At 48.8% G+C, this 18,752-nt stretch overlaps 2 protein-coding genes across 2 annotated transcripts; one reads left to right on the top strand and one right to left on the bottom strand.

The window, feature by feature from the left end:
- Positions 1-507: 507 nt before the first annotated feature.
- Positions 508-17,516, top strand: LOC149361510 (uncharacterized). Its single transcript, XM_089572695.1, has 2 exons — positions 508-2,039; positions 14,960-17,516. The coding sequence occupies exon 1, from the start codon at positions 1,088-1,090 to the stop codon at positions 1,874-1,876; it is 789 nt and encodes a 262-aa protein (XP_089428821.1). The 5' UTR covers positions 508-1,087; the 3' UTR covers positions 1,877-2,039; positions 14,960-17,516.
- On the bottom strand, positions 14,585-18,481 carry LOC149361509 (uncharacterized). Its single transcript, XM_089568100.1, has 2 exons — positions 17,816-18,481; positions 14,585-14,590 (listed from the first exon to the last, which is right to left on the bottom strand). Exons 1-2 carry the CDS (start codon positions 18,371-18,373, stop codon positions 14,585-14,587), a joined length of 564 nt encoding a protein of 187 aa, XP_089424226.1. The 5' UTR covers positions 18,374-18,481.
- Positions 18,482-18,752: the final 271 nt, after the last annotated feature.

Here is an 18,752-nt window from a genome sequence, read left to right as displayed (position 1 = left end):
GTGAAAGCGTTTTACGCACCACTTTCACTGCTTCTGTGGCACTGGTGGCGTCACATGTAATGGAGTACTAATTACTAAGTGATGACAAATCACTAATTAATGGTTAATTACTGATTAATGCCTGAATACTAATTAACTGCTAATTAATGACCCTTAAGCTGCGCCTTTAGCAGTGGAACGCGACAGCCTGTTGTAGCGCTGCCAGGCAGTCCACGGAACGCCACCACCCGTTCGGCGCGATGCCTTGCCGTTTGAACGCAACGGTTTTTGAGGAAAGGAAATGGCGCAGTAATTCTCTATCATCTTGGTGGACACCTGAACCGCACCGTAGAGGAAGGGAGGAAGTGGGAGTGAAAGAAGAAAGACAAAGATGGCCCGTAGTGAAGAAAATGAAAATTGTATTTGAGGAAAGAAAATAACGCAGTAACTGTCTCACATATCTCGGTGGACACCCGTCAAAATTCAGGGGGTGGGGGGTGCACTTTTGTGACCTAAAGTGCGGTCACTGATGTGTGGCTAAGATGTTAAGCTTCGCCTCCAAGAGTGGAACGCGAGAGCGTCTTGCAACGCTGCCAGGGAGTCCATAGAACGCCATCGCCCATTCGGTTCTACGCCTCGCTCGTCGGTAAATTGGTTTTTGAGGAAAGGAAATGTATTTCTCTCTCATATATCGGTGGACAGCTAAACCTCACCGGAAGGGAAGGGAGGAGGATGGAAGTGAGCGAAGACACCGTATTCACTAGACGCGCCTTTGTTAATTCCAAACCATCGAGTTGGCATGGCAGAGTGAGATCTTCCGGCCACCGAGCGTGACGGACGCAGGATCATTAGCTCCGGCGGAGCGGCGATAGCGGCACTTGCTGGCCGCGGAAACAGGTTAGCTGCCGACGCAGATCATGAATAAGAAATTGTTTTGCCTACCTTGCCTACAGGACGTGTTGTTCTTAACACGGTGTTTTTTCACGGAGACGTGAGAGCGAGGCCCTACAGGGTGGAAGATTTTCGGGACGCCCTGGCCAACGCTGGTGCGCTCCCCGACGTCGTGGCGTTGGGGGCGTATCAGATTAACCACGTGTGGGCGGTGACGATGAGCACCTCAGAAGCTGCGAAGAAACTTGCTGCCTGCAAAGAGCTACAAGTGAAAGGGCGCCGGTGCATTATTTTCGACCCTGAAGATCAGCAGGTAAAGCTGCGCCTGCATTGGATGCTGCACGGTGTGGCGGACGACGACATCCGGACTGCTTTCGCGGCGTTCGGCAACGTGACGGAGGTGACGCGGGAGCGTTGGCGTGTCCAAGGCTTGAAGGAGAAAGGCTCGACCAGCAGGACCGTGCTACTGAAGTTGAAGCCGGGAATTAAGGTGGATGATTTGCCACACCAGGTCCGAGTAGCCGGTGAGCTGGCCCTCGTTGTTGTCCCTGGGCGACCGATGCAGTGCCTGCGTTGCCACGGCACGGGTCATGTTCGCCGCGACTGCAAGGTGCCAAGGTGTTCCCTGTGCAGGCGCTACGGACACATGGATGCGGACTGCGTCCGTACCTACGCGTCAGCTACCGGGCTCGGAAAGGCGAACGACACTGCGGAACTCATGGACATCGCCGAGGCGGAGGAAGCAGCCACTGGTACGTACGAGGCGGGCAAGTCGGCTTCCACACTTGCGATGTCAGGGACTCCCAGTGACGACACCAAAGCGGCCGACGAACCAGAGAGCCAACAGCCGACGGGAGGCTCCCTCGGCGTCTCTGACGAGACGCCAGAGAACGGGGCGTGCCCATCAGAGCCCGTAGTCGTCGAGGGAAAGGACCTGAACGAGGACCACCACGAGAATACCGGCGCCCGCACAACAAGCGTCACCCCCCCCTCCCCCCCCCCTTAACACCCCGGCGAAGCGTTCCCATGACCAGGCCAGTCCTGAAGGGGACAAAGTGGTAGCACCCGGCGTCGAGCAGCCCCCTGCAAAGACGACTCAAGGCCGGCGTTCGTCGTTACGGCCACGCCCAAACCATGCGGCTGACAAACGGTACTCCTCCGCAGGCAAGGTACTACTCGAGCAGACTGATGTTCTTGCGCCGGATGATACCGGCGGCAACAGTGGCGTCTAGCGGCGCGCTAGACGTGGAAGGTAAGCACCATGCTGTTGGTTCCTTCCTCTTGTGTAAAAATGGCTCCCGCCTCCGCCTTTAGAGTCGCTACATTGAATGTGAGGGCGGCAAGGAAAAAACAAGGTCAGGTGTACCGACTTCTTACGGAGCGCGAGATAGATGTATTGGCCGTGCAGGAGACGAAAGTGGACGGCAACGCAGGAACCGACAGCATGGTGCGACGTTTCACGACTAGATTTTATGCTGTCGTCAGTCAAGCAGTGGGAACATCGGCTGGCTGCGTGCTTTTTGTAAAGAAGATGCCGGGGCTAGAGGTGCAGGCTTATTTCTCGTGTGTGTATGGCCGGTGTATTGTGCTTGATTTTTGTCTGAACGGCAATGAGTGGCGCATTGTTACTGTGTACGCGCCGAATGTGGTTGAGGGAAGGGTTGCCTTTTTCCAAAGCCTCCAAGAGCGCCTTTGTACGGAGAGGCGGCTCATTGTATTAGGCGACTTCAATTGTGTTCTTAACGCGCGAGATAGGTCAAGCATCCGGGGATTTCGAGACAGGAGCACTGAAGTGTTGATGCGAATGATCGAGAACGGAAACCTTGAGGATGTGGCTGAACTTATTGAGGGTGCGCGGACAGTGCAGTTCACTCATTTCCAGGGCTCAAGCCATGCACGGCTGGACCGCATTTACGCATCAGTCGACCTTGCCCCTGTTTGCAACCATTATGAAGTTGTGGGAGTCTCCTTCTCAGACCACTGTTTAGTTGAGTGCTGCCTGGGAAGTGTGAACCGAAGCAAGGCATTTTCGTGGGAAATGTGGAAGCTAAACAACACGCTTCTTCAAGACGAAATCTACTGCAGAGCAGTAAAGGATGAAATAGGTAAAATAAACCCGCGCAAGAACCTGAAGATTTGGCAACAGTGGGAGCTAAGTAAATAATCTTTAAAAATCAAAGCAATAGAAAGGGCGACATGTATCCGTTATAAGGAAAAACAAGACGAAGCTGAGCTAAGGGCACTGCTTCAAACGCTGATGAAGCAGGAATGCAAAGAGCTGGGAAATGGATAGAAGATGCCAGGAAAACAAAACAAAAGATAGAGCTTATGGAAGAACGGCGTTATCGCGGAGCACTAGTGAGGGCAAGGGCGGAAGACACAGCTGCTGGCGAAGCGCCATCGAAACGTGCTCTTGGTCTAGAAAAAGCGCGCGCTGAAAGAAATCACATCGATAAAATAGAATGGGGGGGTATCTTATCGGCAGACACTGACCACATCAAAGAAGCCTTTAATGAATACTACCAGAGGCTTTTTTCATCGACTCCTGTAGACGCAGTAGCCTTTGCGCATCAGTTTCTTGGTGCAATGCCACGGCTTGACGAAGAAAGCAAAAAGAAAATGGAACTAGCAATAACTCACAGCGAGGTAGAGCACGCGATAGATCAGTTAAACCTAGGAAAATCACCAGGACCAGATGGATTCAGTGCGGCATTTTATAAAGAATTTAAGCACGAAATTGCCCCAGTCCTGTGTACAATTTTCAATGAAGCCTATAAAATAAACGTATTGCCTCCGTCTTTTGGGATCTCCCATACAGTTGTCATACCTAAAACGGATGATATAGAGAAATTACAATTGGTTACAGCGTATCGACCCATAGCACTCACTAATGTGGACTACAAAATTTTTATGAAGGTATTGGCGCGTAGACTGCAGACAGTGATATCGGATATTGTTGGACCCCACCAGACATGTGGAATCAAAGGGCGCTCAATTTTTTCTAACATTCACAAAGCGCGCAGTGTGCTTGAAAGCTGTGACGACATCAATGGGCGAGTAGCGATGCTTCAGATTGATCTTGAAAAGGCATTTGATTGTGTTTCTCATGAAATTTTGTTTACCGTTTTAGACCATGTGAACGTCGGTTCAGTTATCCGTAAGGGTGTAGCCCTGGCGTATCGAAACTGCACGACGAGGCTGATTGTTAACAAGACTTTGGGGGCCCCCATTAGCGTGCAGCGTTCGGTGCGTCAGGGCTGCCCCCTCAGCCCTCTCTTGTTTTGTATTTACATCGAAACGCTGTGCATGAAAATCATAGAAAACAATAGTATTAATGGCTTTAGGTTACAAGCAGCTGAAGTTAAGCTGCTGGCCTATGCAGATGACGTTGCAGTATTTACGGTTTATGAGGGGAGCATAAGTGAAGCTGTCGGGTGTGTACGCGCGTTCCGCGAAGTCACAGGTAGCGGGGTTAACTGGTCCAAGTGCCTTGGGCTCTGGCATGGATGGTGGCCATCCCACCCGGACCATTTCGCCAACGTACCGTGGGCGACGACCCCGGGCAAGTATTTGGGCGTTCCGCTCGATGCTTATCGCGATAGCGAGGACTATTGGAAAGAGCAAACTAAAGACGCACGTGACCGAGCTGGGAAATGGAAAGGCACCAGCCTTTCAATTTTCGCCAGAGCTACAGTCTGCAATCTTTTTTTTATTAGCAAACTGTTGTATGTGATGCAGGTTTTGAATTGCTCGCGTGTGAACGTTCAGAAGCTACACAGGATTTTTGTAGTTTTCATATGGGCGTCCGAATGGGAACGTTGTAGCAGAACGAACCTGTTCCAGCGGGTAAAAGACGGGGGGCTAGGGCTAGGGCACCTCTTTTTAAGGCAGCTGGTGAACCGTTTTTTGTTTTTTCGCGACGTCACAGGCCCGTTCTTGCGCACCGTGTGCCAAGTGAAGCGGCGGCGATTGCTGCCGGAGTTTGTGGTATCCACAGAAGAGCTCTCTGGTGGAACGGTTGGTTACTACAAAGAGATTGTAGCAAGCGTTCGGTTTCTTTCGGCACGTTTTTCCACCGATTATTTGTATAAAAGCAAAAGGAAAAAGTTGTACAATGATCTTTGTGATATTGTTTTCCCAGAGCCCATGTACAGGGCCTTGTACAGTGGAGGCCCGGGAGGGGATGATTTAAAAAGGGTGAAGAAAATGCAGGTGCCACCAGGAGTAAAGACTTTCTTTTTTAAGTTACACACCGGGACGTTACCAGTTAAAAAGTTTCTAGAGGGAAATGATTTCTTTTTACCGTGGGGATCGAACTGCTTAATTTGTAAACAGCCTGAAACAATAGACCATGTTTTTTTGCATTGCTGGGAAGGGGTTTATTTTTGGGACGTGTTACAAAGGACCATAAAGAAAGAGCTACCACTTGACACGCACGGAATTCGCTATTTAAGCACTGATAATGAGGATGGGGCACCTTTTGATCTCATAATGCTCTTGGGCCTCCACTGTATATGGCGCTCCAGAATGGCAGGCTACCATTGTGACAAAGATGCACGACCGGCCCGAATTTATTTTCGGGGAAGCATGGACTGGTTTCTTGCAATCCAAAAAGCAGCTGCGGAGCCTCCCGAGTGGCTCTCAAGACTAGAGCCGTTGTGTATGTTGCGGGAATTTTAAGCTGACGAAGCCAGTCTCGTGCTGGCTGACCACGACAGTGTCGTATGTATATAGCGTTATGTGTATTTTTGTTGTGCAATGTCATGAGCCAAAGACAGGCAATAAAGAAAAAAAAAGTTGGCATGGCAGAGTGGATAGCATGCTCGTCTCGCACTCCGAAGACCGGGGTTCGATTCCCGAGCTCGACCAATTTCTTACTCGGTTTTATTTATTTATATGGCCTGACTAGAAAAGTTAATTAGGCTAATTGGGTAATTAAGCAATTAACTAAGCTCAGTCCCACTTACTTGGAGCATCACTATATGATCCCTTCAATTGGTTGCATGGTTACTAGCCAAAGTACAATGGCCCCGTTTGAAATTGGCGCACGGTGACGTCACGACCGTTTCGACCAACTGAAAAGCGTGACATTTCTGCCGACAACTGCTGCTTACAACGATGAGACATTAAAGGCTTTCGCCTTAAAAAACGTTCAAACACATCACACTTCACAGTTAACCGGAAGAAACGTTGAATCCACTAAACTACATCAACAACAAATGTATATCAGGCAATGTAGGCGACGAAAGTCCAGGAATATGACCATGAAAGGAGCGACGAGACAAAACAGGCGGTACATTATACCAAAAAAACGAAGTTAAAGGTCAGATGAAAGCAGATGAACGCAATAGTTTTTTTAGTTTATAATTTGTACTAACAGAAAATGCGCTTGACGAGAACACATTCAGTGACGAAGGAACATAGAATGCACGAGTTATTTCACCATAGCGAGTGGAGCAGCTTTATTGGACGGACACAGCCTATATATACATGAGATGACGTCACAAGACAGAATCCAATACATTCCACAGAATCGAAACAAGAACTTAAACAAGTACAGAAAACACATGAACCACAATACAACATACTGCCTTTCTTAGGGGAAAAGGATTCACAGATACATTAAAAATTGACACACAAACAAGCCGGCTCGCGAGGGGGAGCGAGCCAGCAGCAGGAGCATGGAGGTGCATGTCACTTTTCGACGCCCATCGCGGCGTGTGCTGGGCGCGCAGGCGCTTCGCGGGTACGCTTCGGAAGTGTCCATCAAGGTGGGGCTTAAGGGTGTGAGTAATGTGGGGAACGTCTCCCACGAAAGTAATCACAGAGATAAACGGGACGAGAAAAATGAGAAATTAAAGGAATTGATCGAAAAATTAATGAGGATTGTCGAATCGCAAAGGTCCGAAATCCAAAACTTAAAGAAACTAGAGAAGCAGAGAGTCCTTCCTCCACAACAACCCATCAGACAAACGATGTCCCCAACGGCACGTCAACAGCCTCCTGGCGACGATAAGATGGTCACAGAGGCGTCCGTCCCGCCACTGGTGAAACGCAAACTGCAAGGGAACGACCCTCTTTAGGCTAGGGAGAAAAACATAGAAAATCTTGAAAGGTTAGGTGCCACAATGAATGAAATCCAAAATCAAGCTGTCCTCGGGGAAGTTCAGCCGTACTTCACAGGAAGCTTTTTGGTGGCTTTAAAACGTCGCGGCCTTGCACTCTTTCCGATGACAAGCGGGTATCGTTTGTCGGTACCGTCCATGTTGACGCACATCAAAAGAGTCAGCCATTGTTTGCTGGGTTTGTCGTCGTGGTACGACTGCCCCTTCAGGGCGTTTTTTTAGGCAACATTTGGTAGAAGAGACCGCTCTCATCGGCGTTGTAGGCGTCGCTGGGGGCATAATTTCCCAGAATGTCGGGCACGTGTTCAGACTGCCAGTCGCCGACTACAGCCATGCTTACGCTGCTCGCTTCGCCGCTGAGCACTTTTTCAATGCTGCCGTGTCGTTCTTTGAAGCGCGACAGCCAGCCGGGACTTGCCTTGAATTGGTTGTCGCCCCGCAAGCACGCGAAAGAGCGAGCTTTTTGTTACTCACGGGAATATCCTTCGCCCGCAAATCTATAAACCATGCGAAGAGGGCCTCTTCGATTTTGCCTTCAGGAGTAGTCTTCAGCGTTTTTTTGCGCGAGAGATTCCCCGACGAAGTGGCGCGGAGGATGTCATCTTTCTCTTTCAATATTGAACAGAGAGTACTCGCTGGAATGCCATGTGCTGCACCCACGTCACATTTCTTCTGTCCACTTGTCACAGAACCAATTATGTCCGCTTTCTCGTCCAGGGTAAGGCTTTTTCGTTTCTTGCAGGGCTCCATCTGCTAGTCAGGAAGGTTAGCGGCGCGCTTGTTCGCGCACACCACTCCCGCGTTCACGACAGCGAGGCTAGACTGACTGGAGGCCGATCAAGTTGAGCTTGACCAAGACATGCGCTCAGAGGCACGGGGAAATATCCGCACAACGACGACGGCGCGCGGACACAGAGCACAACACACACACGACGATGATGATGATGTAGCCTTCCCTTTGTAACGGGCGGGCGCCAACCAAAGGTGCCCTGGCTGGATAAACACACACATAAAAACCGCACTATCAAACGCGAAGCGGCAAACACACACGCAAACACTGACGAAACAGTACTCGTCTAATGTCGCACCAGCGTCCACCACTCTGTCAATCGGCGCTTCGTCGCTGCAACTGCCGCACGGTTTGCTGCATCCGCTGTGCAGGCCTCGTTCGAAGAACGGAAACCCAGCGCCTGCGGAAGCGTAGCGCTCTCGTGCGGTGGCGATGGCAGCTTCTCACAGAGTAGGACGATGTGTTCCGTTGCTTCGTCGTGCTCTCGGCAGGCTCTGCACTGGGTGTATTCGACTGTAGTGTCGAAGCGCTTGCGATACACAATCGTTGGCATGGCACCCACGCGTGCCTCAAACAACAGGCGGCTGCCTACACTGTTGTCGTAGAAGCTCTCCACGCAGATGTCCTGCTTGGCTGACCGGTACACTTCCAGCGTCGACTTCCCCTCCATGGCAGCCCTCCACGCCTCTCGCTCCTGCGCCTCTCTGAAGGTCCACCCAGAAGTTATCGCCCTCCAGGAGACTGGAGGCGCGTCAAAATTAATTGGTTATCAAGCTTTTAACGCCGCGGCCGACAAACCTAATTTTCCCACATTCGTTAGAAGGAACATTACGGCCATTGAGCATGACACGGGCATACGCCACATGGGCACGCCCTCGTGGAACTTATTCTGGCCAAAAAGACCCAACGCAGTCTTTCATTCTGAATATTTATAGCACTCCTAGTCAAAAGAAAGTTAAATTCGACTCCCTCTTCAGAAAAGTGATGCGTATCGGCGACAAGCACGTACTGGTTATTCTAGGTGACTTCAATGCGCACCACCCTGCGTGAGGCTACCCGCGGCCCTGTACGAAGGGGAGAGAGCTTTGGCTAGACATACAGCAAATGGGCTTCACCGTGCTCACGGGTCCTCTCACCCCCACAAGAATGGATAACAGCCTGTGCGCTGACACGTCCCCAGACCTCACTCTGGTGGAGAATGCGGGTACAGCTAATTGGTCCAACTCCAATGACCAACTCCAACTCTTGTGACCATTACATACTTGTCACGGAAACTAACGTTGGCCCTGCCAAGCGCCAAACGCGCTCCCCGCATATTATCGAATGGGACGCTTTCCGCGACGTTCGTAACCAGGACGGGAGAAAGGCAGAAATCACAAACATAGAACAATGGGCGGAGGAACTCCGCAGGGATGCTAAGAATGCGACTAAAACGCTCGACGACAACGCGGAACTTCAAGTACTAGACAGCCGCCTTCGACGACAACGCGGAACTTGAAGTACTAGACAGCCGCCTTCTTCATATGTGGGGGGCCAAAGCTAATATGGAAAAGCGATTAAAGAGACAAAAGTGGAATCGCAATCTGAGAAGACGCCTAGCGCGTCACAACAAAGCGATTGAGGCATATGCACTTAGACTCTGCGATCAGAACTGGGAAACAATGTGTAATCAGCTTGAGGGCAATATCGGCCTCGCCAAAACATGGAACCTCCTTCGGCACCTCCTCGATCCAGAAGGAAGTAAATTAACACAGCGACAAAATTTACACAAATTAGGTTATAAATTTGAAGGTTCCGAGTAGGAACTCCTCTATGCAATTTGTTGTCGATATATAGGCTCCGCCACCAAAACTTCCTTACCGTGCTATGAGGGTAAATCCAACAGCGAACTAGACGCCCCTATTCACGAATTAGAGGTTCGAGCAGAAATACTAAAACTGAAAACCAAATCAGCCCCCGGACCCGATGGTGTAACCAACAAAATGCTTAGAAACCTAGATGATAAATCCATAACAGCGCTGACCAATTTCATGCAAGAATGCTGGGAGAAGGGTGAGATTCCCAACCAGTGGAAAACCGCTAAGGTAATTTTCATACCTAAGCCAGGGAAACCGCTCAATCTAGAAAATCTAAGGCCTATATCCCTCACATCTTGCGTTGGAAAACTGATGGAACATGTCATACAAACGTGACTAAACAATTTCATGGAAGACAACGACTTATACCTTCATTCGATGATAGGTTTTAGATCGCATTTGTCCACGCAAGATGTCATGATACAGCTCAAACATGACATATTAGACACTAAGTCGCTCGATGCGAAAGTAATAGTGGGACTTGACCTCACTAAAGCTTTCCATAATGTAAAACACGTGGCGATACTAGAAAACCTGGCTCTTTTAAACGTCGGGAAGCGAACATACAACTACATTGTCAATTTCCTTTCGGGCAGGATAGCGCGCATCCACTTTTGTGAGAGTCATTCTCAAGACATACAATTGGGCAGCATAGGCACCCCCCAGGGTTCGGTACTTTCCTCTCTTCTCTTCAACGTGGCCATGATACGGCACCCGAAGAGGCTGGAGGGGATAGATGGCTTGAATTTCTGCATGTATGCGGACGACATCACCATGTGGATGACCCGTTGACACGACGCGCACATCGAAAGTACGCTACAGAAGGCCATAAATGAGGTAGAAAACTATGTCAGCCGTAGGGGCTTGCAATGCTCGCCGCAGAAGTCTGAACTTCTTTTTTATCGACCTTTGCATGAAAGACAAACTAGAACCATCCCTAACATCAAATTACAAACTCAAGGGGCGGAGATTCCTCATGTTGAAAAAATCAGAATTTTGGGAATGATTATACAAAGCAACCGGTATAACGGTGATGCAATAACTAAGATGGGAAACTGCGCGCAACAAACGATGCGACTCATACAGCGGACTGCCAACAGGAGACACGGCATGAAAGAGCAGAATCTCCTACGGCTGGTACAGGCGTTCGTAGTTAGCCGTATCTCGTATGCTGCCCCCTTCCTTGATCTCAGTTTCAGAAAAGGAAAAAATAAATGGAATTATCAGGTGGTGCACGAAACAAGCTCTAGGACTGCCCATCCGTACATCCACTCACCGCCTCCTAGAGCTAGGCATGCATAATACCCTGGAAGAAATTACGAAAGCAGTGAGAACGTCCCAAATCGAACGCTTAGCCGGGACAACAACCGGCAGAGCAACAACCATTCTAGAAAAACTCAATCTGAGCCGAGATAACAGAACAACCGCCAAAGTTGACATGCTCGGAGAAATTCGGGACAATATAGTTGTACCCCCATTACCCAGAAATATGCATCCCATTCATCACTCAGTGCGCCGGGCCAAACGGGCAGAGGCGCTAGAGAAACGCTTCCGCTCCTACAAAGACGAGGACGTGGTCTACGTGGATGCCGCTGAGTATGGTAAGAACACGATGACCGTCGATGTCGTCAATAATAAACAACTCCTCAAAATAAGTGCCTCCATACTCTCGGGTAACCGAGAGACTGAAGAGGAAGCTGCCATAGCACTGGCTTGTGTAGGCACAAAAGCGAGGTACATCATCAGTGACTCCAAAGTTGCCATTCTAAATTTCAGCAGGGGCCGGGTCTCCCCTCTACGAATACAATTCTAAGCCGTCATGTAATAGACAGGAAAATTACACTAGTTTGGACACCAGCACATGTATCCCTGCCTGGTAATGAGAGAGCCCACGAGTTCGCCCGAGGCTTTTCCTTCCGGGCGGACCCGAGTGAGGTGGTCTTTGCAGACAGGGATCGCATGGTGACCTACAGAGAAATTACACAGCACTATCGTCTGCAACGAGCTAGACTTCCTCCAGCGGATAGATCATTGACCAGATACCAAGCCATCAACTGGCGCCGGTTACAAAGTTACACCTTTCCTAACCCGGCCTTTCGGAGTCTTATATATGTACCCAGGGCAATATTCAGACAAATGCGCAAACTGCGAACTTAGGGCCACCTTGGACCACATACTGTGGGAATGTCCTCATGCCCCCCGGGAAGGACGAGGTATAAACAAAAAAGATCAATGGGAGACCTTACTACTGAGCTCCGACGCGGCGACTCAGTTACAACTCGTCCGACTGGCCGAAGCCGCCGCCGAGAGCCAAGACCTTTTGGCCGTCGTCTATGCGGGTAGCCCGCTGGCTACCCTCTGTCGGACATTAAAAGTTTTCCTATCCTATATCCTGCGCACGCCCTTGGGCATCAACTGCCTTGGCCCATTTCCTCGCGTTGTCGGTTTGTACTTCATTTCTGAAGAAGCCGAACTTGCGACGAAGGTGTTGGAACCGCTTCACCCATGTAGTCCGCAGGCAGTTTTGACTTACATAGTCAGAGACTCTGCGCGCCCACCTATTTTTGTGCATGAACTGCACAAACATGAACACGCGGAACTGCAACAGCGCCGTCTACGAAATGTGGCACGAAAGTTTTTTACCGCTGGCGCCATCTGGTGAACTCGACTCAACAATGCAACTCTTGTTTTGCGCCGCGCAGTTTGCAAAGCAATTCTAAAAAGGTTCTAAAGGTTTAGCAATTCTAAAGGTTTATCTTACTTCAACGATTGTGAGTTTTTAGGAAAAATTTTACGTGCAGAAACGAGGCATTTGCATCGGGTCATGTGTAGCTCCAGTTTTATCGGAAATTCTTTTAGCTGAAATTGACCGCTCGCTATCGCGAGTACTATCTGACGACCGTATCGTGCGAGTGTTCCGATACGTGGACGACTTTTTAATCCTTTTAAATATTTACCAAAACGACGACTTGGCCCTGGTGGGGATGGAGGTTTTAGAATCTTTTAAGTCTGCCTTTCCGAGTTTTAATTTTATCATTGAACTTCCTGAAAACTCTTGTTTGCAATTCTTAGATGTAAAATTATTTTTTAACAATCCTGACCACCTCTGCTGGGCGTACATGCCTAGGTCGAAAAAGGCACTCGTGCCATTTAACTCGTGCCATTCGAAGCTGGTCAAGAGGGGCATTGTATCAACTTGCCTCAGGGCTTCATTAGCCAAGTCCTGTCCACATAAGGTTCAGGTTAGCTTTGAGGCTCAGGTTGATCGCCTTAGGTCTGCTGGTTTTCCGCTGGCCCTTCTCCAGGCTGTCGCTGAGTCCCTGTTGATGTCCTTCCGCCCAAACTCAAAACCTAGGGGGGCGGATGCACAGGAGAGGCGGAAGTATGAAGTTGTGCCCTACGTTCACAGGGTCTCGCACGGCTTGAAGAGGGTCGCCGGAAAATTCGGCGTTGAGGTCATTTTTTCTGCACCTTGCAAGTTGTCGCGTTTGTGCAATTTGGCGAGAAAAGATAAGCACAAGAAGGTTGTGTGTGGCATTAACCACAGGAATAAGTTCGTACAGTGTACATGCAATGTAATTTATCAGATTCCCCTGAGTTGTGGTAGGTTCAACATAGGGCAAACTGGCCGCTGCGTCAACATTAGATTATTAGAGCATGCAAATTCCTTAGATGATTCGAGGGGGCAGCATCGGCCTAAGCATTGTCACACTTGCAAGAATGATGACAAAAATTGTAATCCACTTTTCGATAGGACAAAGATTATCGGACGCTCGAGGGTTAAGAAAGAACGGGAAATTATCGAGGCCTTGGAAATCTCGAGATTAGGGCCTGACAAGTGTGTTAGCGATGCTTCAGTACACCTGTACCGCACGGAGTTCAAGTTCCTTGATTCCACGAGATGAGTGTGGCTTTTGTTTTTGTTTTTGGGGTTGGTGCGCATGCGCTTTGCTGCTGAAGGAAAGGGGAGTTGATGGAATAAATCAGTTGTCAGTCTGCGTTTGTCCTGTGTGGTTCTCTTTCTCTTGTCCCATCCTTTTGCGCAGTTATTATTTGTTCTCATGTCATACCAACTAGCCCCTCACCGCACTCTTTTAGCTTTGCGCACAACTGGCCACGTCAACACAGCTAGTACAGAGACGCGAAGACGCAGTGCCTATCGCGGCAGCACGCAGCGCTGAAAGGTTCTTTGCTGGCGGCACACGGGCATGAATGCGCGTGTAGTGTCAGTGGTCACACGGTCATGGTCAGTATGCCATGCAAATATGCACAGCTGATCCGATCGCGGGGCGCACGATATCGGCGCCGTACTGCCGCCGTACTGCCATTCATCTCTCGCCGAGAATGGAATATGTGCCCGCGAATGGATCTTCGGCCCGGGCTTTACATTCTCGCCGCATGTTACGCTGTAACTGAAGTAACAGCGCTCGAGCAGTTTAACTACGTAGACTGCGATTCAGCTGTATGCGTTAGGATTGAGGTTCCTCCTCTTTTACTTGTATTTCACTTGTACTTTTATAAATTGTGTATTTAAGGTATGAAGCTCCGTATGATCCAGCTGCGTTCGTACTTATGGCCGAGCCAGTGTAGTCGAGCCTTGAATAGCAGAAAGGTGAGATAAAAACAAATTGCTCTGAAGTTTTTCGCCTCTATTTTGGCATTCGCTTTTTCATACTTTGGCTCGGAGCTGAAATGGTACAAACAACTGCAAAATGCACACAGGTGCCCTAGCTCCATTTGCCCTAAATCCCGAAGTTGCAGTGAAATTTAAGGATAATTGAGCCTTTAATATGTACGAAGAATAAACTTGATTATTTCGTGATTATAACCAGTGGCGCAAATAAATCTGACTTTGACTTAAATATGCTGAGGTACCTCTCCAATACTTTATTTGATGTTAAAGGAAAAAGTGTGCTTTTTCTGCAATTGGCACTATTAATTCATCACACCTGTGAAGAGTGTGAAATCAGTGCTAATCATGCAGATTTCAAATTGAGGGATGCATGCAGAAATTGAAGCAAACCAGACTTCTACTGAAAATATCGTTCTGTGGTGGTCTGTTCTTTTGAATGGTGGCATGTATTGTAGAAACGATGCTGGATATCTATATGCAAGCGATGTCTCGTCTGAGGCTAGCTTGTGAATGACTGCCGTGGTTACGAATTTCTTGTTGCCAGGCCCACTTCGAAATGTGGTTAAACAGTCGTGTTTCATTCTGCGACCGGCTCCTTTTTGTGCCTTGCATGTTGCCTTACATGCTTGATTCTAGTCCATTTTTTGCACTGTGCTGCTGTTAAATGTGTCTTTTTACCTTGCAGCAAGCTCCACATAGCTTTACCAGCAATGCCTCTTCCAAGCTCTCCAGTATGGCTGTGCCAGCCTTTCACTTGGCGCTAGGATGCCCAGCAAGCAAGCAGGCTTTTGAGGTAATCACTGAAGACATCTTCCGACACAAGTAGGTTTTATTTTCCTAGTCCACTGCTACTTATGTGACCCCTCGTCATGTTGATTTTGGCAAGTTAGGTTGCCTATTAAGGGCTCTCTCTTGTTTTTCACCTGCTTTTGTGGCCTACTGCATTGGTGTTCGGCTGCTGAGCCCAAATACGCGGGATTGAATTGCGGTGGCTTCGTTTCGACAAGGGGAAATGCATATTTCCTCGTGTGTCATGCAATGTCAGGGCATGTTAAAGAATCTTTGGTGGTCGAAATTTATGCACAGCCCTCCTCTATGGATGGAGCTAATGTTCAACTTTGAGGCATTAAAGGGACACTGAAGGCAAACTGAAGTTGACCTGTGATGATGGAGTTCCGCATTCTAACCACAAAGACGTCACTTTTTCTGAAAGTGGATCTTTATAAGCCAGAGAAAGCAAAAAATACAATTGTCATCAGCACCGGCTGATTTCGGAAGTCAATTGCGATGCGCTGACTCCGTTTTTTTTTGGCACAGATTCCAGAGGCTAGGCTGAACTGCCATTCACCTCAGAACGGTTATCATGGAGTCCTTTGTGTAGAATTCATGAGTTCAAATCGAGTGGGGGGAAAATTTTTAAATTAATTTTTGCGCCAAGCATTGTGTTGGTGGCCTTTGCGCTGCTGTTAAAAGCCGGGATAGCATTATGGTATCCCATAAAACTAGGTTCAGGACTTGCAAGAAGTGATTTATCACATTCCGCTAGCTTGTGCAAGAAATTACTTCAGGGATATGTGCAGGTGTCTTTAATGTGTTCCTGAGTGAGCATTAACTGATTAGGGGGAAGGCAGCTTTTAATCTGGCACTACAGCGCCAATGTCGTGAGTGTAAATCATAAGATGACCCATCAGTGTGCACGCCTGATTTCTGTGACACTTCAGTGATGTATGGAAGTGGTAAACAAATCTGTAAGGTATATGATGCATATCTCCAAGGCAACAGCTGCATGAGTAGCGAAGCCATTAGTCAATCTTCACCGGAAAGAATTTTCTCTTTTAGATGACGTGCTTGTATATCAGTGACAGTTATTTGTTGACCTGCCTTTCGCTGGTGTGGGTCATTTGTGTGCGCATCTTCATGCGGGCCTACTTTCCTTCACAAAAAGTTAATTGATAGTCCAACCTGTTTTCTTCTCTTTTCCTGTGTTGCATCTTTTGGCTGGTTTTAAATCTGTAACTGAGCTCAGACCGTGATAATTACTGCCGGAAAACAGGGCTACTGAATGTGAACTTGGCATACATGCGCACTGCATGTGTGAAAGTGCAGTTTACAATATTCAGAAATGCTTGATAGCCTTACAAGAATCTAAAATTTGGTTGGAATTCCTATTTGTTCTCTGTTCAAGTGTCGAGAGTTTTTCCGCTTCATCGTGTGATTAGAGACACTTTGGTACTTAAGGTGAAATCTTCTTTTCTTTAGCCTGCATGTTTCTCACTTTTGGGAGAGAAAGGTGGAGGCTAATGAAAAAATGGTTTATGGTTTGTGAGGTTTAACGTCCCAAAGCGACTAAGGCTATGAGAGACGCTGTAGTGGAGGGCTGCGGAAATTTCGACCACCTGGGGTTCTTTAACGTGCACTGACATCGCACAGTACACGGGCCTCGAATTTCTTCTCCAAAGAAATTCAGCCGCCGCGGCCGGGATCGAACCCGCGTCTTTCGGGCCAGCAGCCGAGCACCATAGCCACTGAGCCACCGCGGCGGCGCTAATGAAAAAGAGTTCAGCTTAAAAGAGTATAGACACCTAATCTTGGTGGCATGTTTTCTTCTCTATAATGATGCGGAAGACACTACTATGCATGAATCACCATCTGGTATTCGCGTGCGACCGCTAAATAATTTATAATCAAATTTTTCTGCCGTCCTGCTTCGGTGAACGATTTGACTATGGCTATGACATCAAACAGAGGTTATAGGTCACGTGAGGCGTGGAAAAACTGCACTTATAATCACTGATTCATCATTTTAATTCGCTACAGCGCTGACGCCAGCATTCCTTAAGAGCCAGAAGTACCAATTTTATTGCAGTTTTTCATGCCTCACGCGACCAATAACCTCGCTTTGACGTCACAGCCATCATTCAGCTGTTGAAACCGAAACAAATACAGCAGGCGAAAGAAATGTGATTGAGAGAAAAAACTGACGCCAAACAATATTTTAATTTAGCCCAACGTTTCGGGACCAACTCGGTCCCTTCATCAGGGGTGACTAAAGTGTGCCAGCAGCAGCGGGGTGTTGCCTTCGCTCTCCCTTTGTTAGCACGTGGCGGAGTCCACTAACGTACGCAGAGGGGGGCGTTCCTGGAGTTCTATTCATCGCCGCCTTTGTGAGCCGGATGTGCTATGACTCCACATGTCGCCTCTTGAACAGGTTTGGCTCCACGGCCAAGACGCTCACCTCCTCGAAGGCTATTGGATGGTCGGCGCGGTCGCAGTGTTCGGCGAGGGGGTTGGCTTCCGAATTCATTAGCCGGACGTCATTCTTGTGTTGCCTAATTCTTTGGGGCAGTTTTTTCGTCTCGCCGACGTATGAAGCCGGACTCCTGGAGCACGGGATTTTTTAAATGACACCAGGTTGTTTTTCTTTGGGGACGCGGTCTTTCGGTCGTGGCAAGAAGCGGCTTATTGTTGAAACAGGTTTGTCAGCAACGTAGATTCCATATTTTCCCGGAATGCGTGCAAGTGCTTCGCTGGTTCTCCTCACGTAGGGAAGCACCACGCGCGCGCGTTTCGTTGTTTCATTTTTGGCTGTTGTTCCCCCTGTCCTCTGAGCCTGACGGCGACCAACTCGTTGAATGAAGCCGCGTGTGTAGCCATTCCTTTGTAGGTCGGCGGGAACGGTGGCCTCTTCGGCAGTTTTTTCTGCTTCCGATGAGCAGATTGCCTTTGACCTTCTCGGAAGAGAGGAGACCACGGATTCCTTGTGGCTAGTAGGGTGGTTGGAATTAAAATTTAGGTAGCGGCCGGTGTGGGTTGGCTTCCTATAGACACCGAACTTTGGATCTGCCCCTTCTCTTCTTATGAAGACGTCCAGGAATGGCAATGTGTCGTTCACTTCTCGTTCCATTGTAAACTGAATTGAAGGTTCGACTGAGTTCAGGTGTGCCAGGAAATTTTCGACCCGCGACGTCTTCAGAATGCAGAAGCAGTCGTCAATGTAACGAATGAAAACCTTTGGTTTTCCTTGAAAGGTCTTGAGTGCCTCCTCTTCGATGGCCTCCATCGTCAGGTTGGCAGCAGTCACCGAGATCGCGGCGCCCATGGCAGTGCCGCTGGTCTGCTTGTAAAATTCTCCTTTGAAGGAAAAAGCTGTGCTCCTTAGGCAAAACTCCAAAAGCTGGCAAAGTTCCTCCGGGCTCAGGCTCGTCCTTGTGGCTAGGCCAGCGTCCGCTTCGAGGGCTTCCTTCACTGCAGAAACAGCAAAGGGCATAGGAAGGCTGGTGAAGAGCGAGACCACGTCGAACGAAACCATGCACTCGTAAGCTTCCAGTTGAACGTGGGACAGACGCGCGACGAAGTGGCTGGAGTTTCGCACGTGCGTTGATGTTTTGCTTGTTAGGGGTGATAGGACACGGTGGAGGTAGGCTGAGAGTGCCTTAAGAGGTGAGGTTGTGAAGTTGCGAAGAAAGGGCCCAACTTCG

This window comes from Amblyomma mixtum, chromosome 2 (genome assembly GCF_055824585.1).
Source record: "Amblyomma mixtum isolate Tamu chromosome 2, ASM5582458v1, whole genome shotgun sequence".
In the NCBI taxonomy this organism is placed as follows: domain Eukaryota; kingdom Metazoa; phylum Arthropoda; class Arachnida; order Ixodida; family Ixodidae; genus Amblyomma; species Amblyomma mixtum.
The sequence above is the reverse complement of the archived record's forward strand: the minus strand, read 5'-3'. Positions and strand labels throughout refer to the sequence as shown.